This window comes from Ochlerotatus camptorhynchus, unplaced genomic scaffold (assembly GCF_037179485.1).
Source record: "Ochlerotatus camptorhynchus isolate MF236.1 unplaced genomic scaffold, CSIRO-AGI_Acam_v1.1 ptg000082l, whole genome shotgun sequence".
Lineage (NCBI taxonomy): Eukaryota > Metazoa > Arthropoda > Insecta > Diptera > Culicidae > Ochlerotatus > Ochlerotatus camptorhynchus.
The window spans coordinates 1,407,129-1,413,222 of NW_027040572.1; the positions used below are offsets into that span (position 1 = coordinate 1,407,129).

The 6,094-nt window shown below is 41.0% G+C and overlaps 1 protein-coding gene across 1 annotated transcript; it reads left to right on the plus strand.

The window, feature by feature from the left end:
- Window positions 1-249: 249 nt before the first annotated feature.
- LOC135698075 (uncharacterized) lies at window positions 250-3,256 on the plus strand. Its single transcript, XM_065217933.1, has 3 exons — window positions 250-694; window positions 767-903; window positions 3,228-3,256. Exons 1-3 carry the CDS (start codon window positions 280-282, stop codon window positions 3,237-3,239), a joined length of 564 nt encoding a protein of 187 aa, XP_065074005.1. The 5' UTR covers window positions 250-279; the 3' UTR covers window positions 3,240-3,256.
- The last annotated feature ends 2,838 nt before the right edge of the window (window positions 3,257-6,094 follow it).

Consider the following 6,094-nt stretch of genomic DNA (forward strand, 5'->3'; position numbering starts at 1 on the left):
CAATATGGAAATAATAGATATAACCGACAAAATTATTATGAAACACAGCCACACAGAAATAGTTATCCATATAACCGCAGATACCGAGATGAAAATCCTCACTTTAACGTGATTTGCAATTTCTGTAGAAAGCGAGGTCATGTAAAGCGTAACTGTTATCAGTTTAAAAACCAAAAAGTTGTTAACTTTGTGGAACCGGATCCTGAAGATATTAATAGCTATGATTTTAAACGTTTACAAATCAGAGATTCAGATAACGAAGAAGAAGATTACCCGTGCATGATGATTGCGAGTAGTCGCTTCAGTAAGCCATGTCTTGTAGAAGTGTTAGTCGAGGGCATCAGTTTAAATATGGAGATAGATTGCGGCGCAGCGATTACAGTCATCAGTTTTGATACCTACAAAAAATATTTCAAGAGTTTAGGAGTCACCAGTTGTAACAGTCGCCTGGTTGTAGTTGATGGACAACAGCTTAATATTTTTGGCGAAATAACGGTTAACGCGTCTGTGAATAATGTTCAGGATCTAGTTAAATTGATTATATTAGACAGTCCGAGAAATTTCGTTCCTCTGCTAGGCAGAAACTGGCTTGATAGATTCTATCCTAACTGGCGAAAAACTTTTGGGAATGCTATGAATATTAATGCAATGCGGAATGATCCGGAACAAAATTCGGCGCAGCAGATAGTCATGGGTAATATAAACTCTGAAATTAAATCTAAATTTCCAAAAGTTTTTGACAGTGATTTTACATATCCAATACTAGGATTTGAAGCGGATTTGGTGCTTAGGGAGGAAAAACCAATATTTCGGAAAGCGTATGACGTGCCGTTTAAATTAAGAGAAAAAGTGATTGAACATCTGGATTCTCTTGAGAAACAAAACGTGATTACTCCAATTCAGGTTAGTGAGTGGGCTTCTCCGGTTGTGATAATTCCTAAAAAGGATAATGATATAAGAATGGTCATAGATTGTAAGGTATCAATCAATAAATTTATAATCCCAAACACATATCCTCTTCCACAAGCACAAGATATCTTTGCATCATTAGCTGGATGTAAATGGTATTGTTGCATTGACTTGGCGGGGGCATACACGCAACTTAAGCTTTCAGAAAGGTCTAGAAAGTATGTAGTTATAAATACTATTAAGGGACTATACTATTATAATCGGTTGCCTCAAGGAGCTTCATCTAGCGCATCTATTTTTCAGAAAACTATGGACCAGATTTTAATAGGATTGAAGCAAGTATGTTGCTATCTAGATGATGTGCTTATAGCGGGAAAAACTAAAGAAGAATGCTACAAAAATTTGTATTTGGTGCTTGTTAGGCTTCAAAAAGCAAACTTGAAGGTTAATTTCAATAAATGCAAATTTTTCGTACAATCACTCACTTATTTAGGACATTTGATAACAGAGAATGGTCTATTGCCGTCTCCGGAAAAGTTATTAACTATTGAAAAAGCAAAAGTTCCTAGAGATGTCACTGAACTCAAAGCATTCCTAGGTTTAATTAATTTTTATGGGAAGTTCGTTCCACATTTGTCAGCGCAGTTGAGTTGTTTGTATGCTTTATTGCGAAAAGACACAAGGTTCAATTGGAATGATAAGTGTCAAAAATCATTTGAAGAAAGTAAAAAGGCATTATTGAATGCAAATTTATTGGAATTTTATGATCCAGCTAAACCGATTATTGTTGTATCAGATGCATGTAGCTATGGACTTGGAGGAGTAATAGCGCATTTGGTTGATGGAATAGAGAAACCAATTAGTTTTGCATCATTTACATTAAACTCTGCACAAAAATCGTACCCAATTCTGCATCTAGAAGCTTTGGCATTGGTATGTACAGTTAAAAAATTCCATAAATTCTTATTTGGACAAAAATTTATAATTTACACAGATCATAAACCACTCCTAGGAATATTTGGAAAAGAAGGTAAGCATCAGCTATGTGTGACTCGTTTACAGCGGTATGTTATGGAAATGTCCATATATGAGTTTGAAATTCGTTACAGGCCCTCGTCTAAGATGGGAAATGCAGACTTCTGCTCCAGATTTCCCCTGGATCAAAGTGTTCCCAAGAAGCTTGACAGTGGTTGCATCAAAAGTATAAATTTTTTTGATGAGTTTCCGTTGGATTATTCTTTAATTGCAAAAGAATCTAGATTGGATTTATTTTTATCAAAAGTGCTAAACTATGTGGTTAATGGATGGCCAAATAAAGTCGAAAAAAGTTGGCAGCCCATATTCTCCATGCGTAATGATCTCGAGATGGTAGAAGGATGTGTGTTGTACCAAGACAGAGTATTTATTCCGGCATCCTTTAGAGATAATATTTTAAAGTTGCTACATTCCAATCATAACGGAATAGTTAAAATGAAGCAAGCCGCTCGTCGATGTGTGTTTTGGTTTGAACTGAATAAAGACATAGAGAACTTCGTAAAGCAATGTGAGTCATGTTTGAAAATGTCAGCTGTCCCAAAACCTGCATGTAATACTTTTTGGTTTCCCACAACACGTCCTTTTAGCCGCATTCATGCTGATTTTTTCTTTTTTGAATCAAAAACGTACTTATTAATAGTAGACAGCTACACAAAATGGTTAGAAGTTGAAATAATGAAATATGGGACAGATGCTAGTAAGGTCATTAAAAAGTTCACGGTAATGTTTGCACGATTTGGTCTTCCGGACGTATTAGTAACGGACGGCGGCCCACCATTCAATTCAGCACACTTTGTTTCATTTATGAAACGTCAAGGAATAAAAGTATTGAAAAGTCCCCCATACAACCCAAGTAGCAATGGGCAGGCAGAGAGAATGGTGAGGGTTGTAAAAGATATTCTTAAAAAGTTTTTATTAGATCCCAAGACGAGGACATTGGATGCAGAGGACCGAGTTACTTTTTTCTTGGCTAATTATAGAAATACATGCTCAGCTTCAGATGAAAAATTCCCATCTGAGAAGCTGCTAAGTTTCAAACCTAAAAATCTAATCGATCTTTTGCATCCCAAGCGCAGTTATAAGGAATATATTAACGTTAAACCAAGTAGGGAAGAACTTGATGTAGATAAGAATTTTACGCCTCTCCCAGATCCATTTCTCAACCTTGTGATAGGAGACAGAATTTTATATAAAAATCATGACAAGCAGGTGTTTGAGAAATGGATAGAGGCAAAGTTTGTCAAAAGAATTTCACTTAATGTATTTGAAATTTCTTTTGGTAGATACAATTGTAATGCTCACCGGAACCAACTAAGGATTATCCCGAAACAGACCAGCACGAAGATTCAAATCCCTATACAAAGAGAAAAGCGAAGAAGAGAATTCTCCGAGTCTGATGAGGAGGAATTTTATGGATTTCCAGAGGTTTCAACGACTCCCAAGAATTCAGATATTGAAAGTAGGCGTTTCAAGTATGCGAGACGTAGTCCGATTGCAACGCGCAGTTATTCGCGGGAAAAGAAACAAGATGTTCAAGCAGCAGAAGATCAACGGAAATTCCAGCAGAAATTACAATAGCCGTATGAGTCCTGGGATTCGTTCGAAAAAAAAAAAAAAAAAAAAAAAAAAAAAAAAAAAAAAAAAAAAAAATAACAAGAGAAAAGTGATACAATCAAATATGCTTCGCTAGCAAAATTACAACTTATCAGGTTTTTTGCTTAATGATTTATAAATTAATTAAATGTTATTAGTTAAATGTTATCAGAAAAACTGAGTTCAGAATTTAACTTAAATATGGACAGGAAATAATGTGGTGTAATGAGTTCGAATGTAATAAGTATAGAATTTTCATTTTGCTTCTATGTAAGAAAGATTATGAATATTATTGTCAAGACTAAAGGAGGAAGGATTGTTGTGTTCGATAAAAATGTCGGAATCCACCGTGACAGTTCGAGTAAGAGAACATGTATGAAGAGAGAGATGAGAGTTATCGTTTTATAGCAAACGAGTTGATTGAAATAAAATCGAGTACGAATCGGTCTCTTAGTCTTGGATCGTGAAAGGTGATAGACGTGTTTTTTTAAAGCTATAATCCGAAGTGGGGATTTGGTGGTAATACATAATAGCAGATGGTAATACTTAATACGTTGGTGGTAAAAAATGCCCATCTTAACGATCTCATCGCAGATCTGGCTTCGCTGGGCGTTAAAGCCGAATTCAAGTTGGGCAGAGTCGGCACCAAGGTTATGCTCCGCACGAAAGCGGAGTATGACTTGGTCGTTGCCCACCTGAGGACTACCAAGGTGGAATTTTTCACCCACGACATTCCCGGCGAGAAACCATTCAAGGTCGTCATCAGGGGTCTACCGAATTTTGACCCGAAGCTGATAGAAGCGGAAATCAAGAACCGCTACAAGCTGGCCCCAACTGCCGTCTTCCGGATGACAAGGAGGGACGAGAACGTCAAAAGGTATCCAGATTGTCTTTTCCTGGTGCATTTCCAGAAGGGTACGGTGACGCTCAATGCGTTGAAGGCTATCCGCTCCATCAATTCCATCATTGTCCGATGGGAGCCATACCGTGGCGGCCGTCACGACGTCACCCAGTGTCAACGTTGCCTGAATTTCGGGCACGGCACCCGAAACTGCTTCGTCAAGCCGCGCTGTGGAAAATGCGCCCAAAACCATATCTCCTCCGAGTGTGTTGTCGACGAGTCGGAAGCGGCCAAATGCGCCAACTGTAATGGCGCTCATCAAGGGTCCGACAAACAGTGCCCCAAACGCGAAGATTTCAAACGGATCCGAAAGCAGGCGTCCACAAGAAATCAACCAGGACGAAAGAAGGAAAATACGCCGGCATTCAGACTGGAGGATTTCCCGCCTCTTCCTGCTACGCAACACGGTCAAGCAAATCCACGGGTGCAATCCGGCCCCCGCCAAGAAACGTCTGGTGCCTCAGCTGGACAAAGCTCTCCATCCCCCCCTGGATTCTGGAGACAACCACCAGCACAAAACGCCAATCCCGATCTCTTCTCTGCGGATGAGCTGATGAAGATTTTCGTCGACATGACCAGCGCTCTTCGCCAGTGCCGCAGCAAGCCCGAACAGATCCAAGTGCTCGGTAAGTTTATTATTCAGTATGGTGTCTAAACCGATAACTGTCGTCACATGGAACGCATGCTCTGTAAGAGCAAAAAGACTCGAGCTTGCTGACTTCCTCCGCAAGCATAGTATCGACGTGGGCCTCCTAACAGAGACCCATCTTAAATCCGGTGACAGCTTTTGGTTGCCTGATCACCACATTATCCGGCTTGATCGTATTGACTCCAGGGGGGGTGGTGTTGCGATCATCATCAAGAAAGGAATCAAGTTCTGCACGCTGCCGCATATTCGCACTTCTATCATCGAGGCCCTTAGTGTCGAGGTGGAATCACCAACCGGAAACGTCCGGTTCGTCGCCGTATACTGCCCTCGTCAGTGTGCTGCCAGTAATGGATTAGGCATCCAATTCAAGCATGATCTGACCACCATCACTCGCACGAGCTCACGATTCGTCATTGGGGGCGATTTAAATGCCCGCCACGAAGCATGGCGGAACTATCAGCGGAATCAGAACGGACGTCTGCTCTTCGACCACTCGCAGCATGGGCTGTATACAGTGAAATTCCCTGATGAACCGACATTCATCTCTCCGGCGGGAAACCCTTCCACGTTGGACTTTTTTCTATCGAACATTGGACTATCCAAACCGATGGCGATCAACGATCTCAGTTCCGACCATCAACCGGTGGTGGCTGAAGTCGGCACCCACGTGGAACCTGCTCAAAGCCTGCGCAAAGACTACCATCATGTCAACTGGGTGCAGTTTGGGCATGTGGTCGACAGAAACATCGATGAAAATCCGCCACTTGACACCGTAGAGGACATCGACCGGGCACTGGAAGGGCTCCACCAGGCCATATCCGTGGCTGACGAGACGTGTGTTCGACAAGTTCCTGTGAGGGGTAAGTTTGTTTCCATTGATTCCCACACCCAATTACTGATTCGCTTGAGAAATGTGCGTAGACGCCAGTTTCAGAGGACTGGAGATCTAGCGAGGAAACGTGAAATGGCCGATCTGAACAGGCAGATTGCTTCCAGAATGGACTCAC

Coding starts and splice junctions, on each gene's coding strand:
- LOC135698075 (XM_065217933.1), top strand. CDS start 280: ATGATGATTGCGAGTAGTCGCTTCAGTAAGCCATGTCTTGTAGAAGTG. Junction 695..766: donor GGCGCAGCAGATAGTCATGG/GTAATATAAACT, acceptor ATCCAATACTAG/GATTTGAAGCGGATTTGGTG.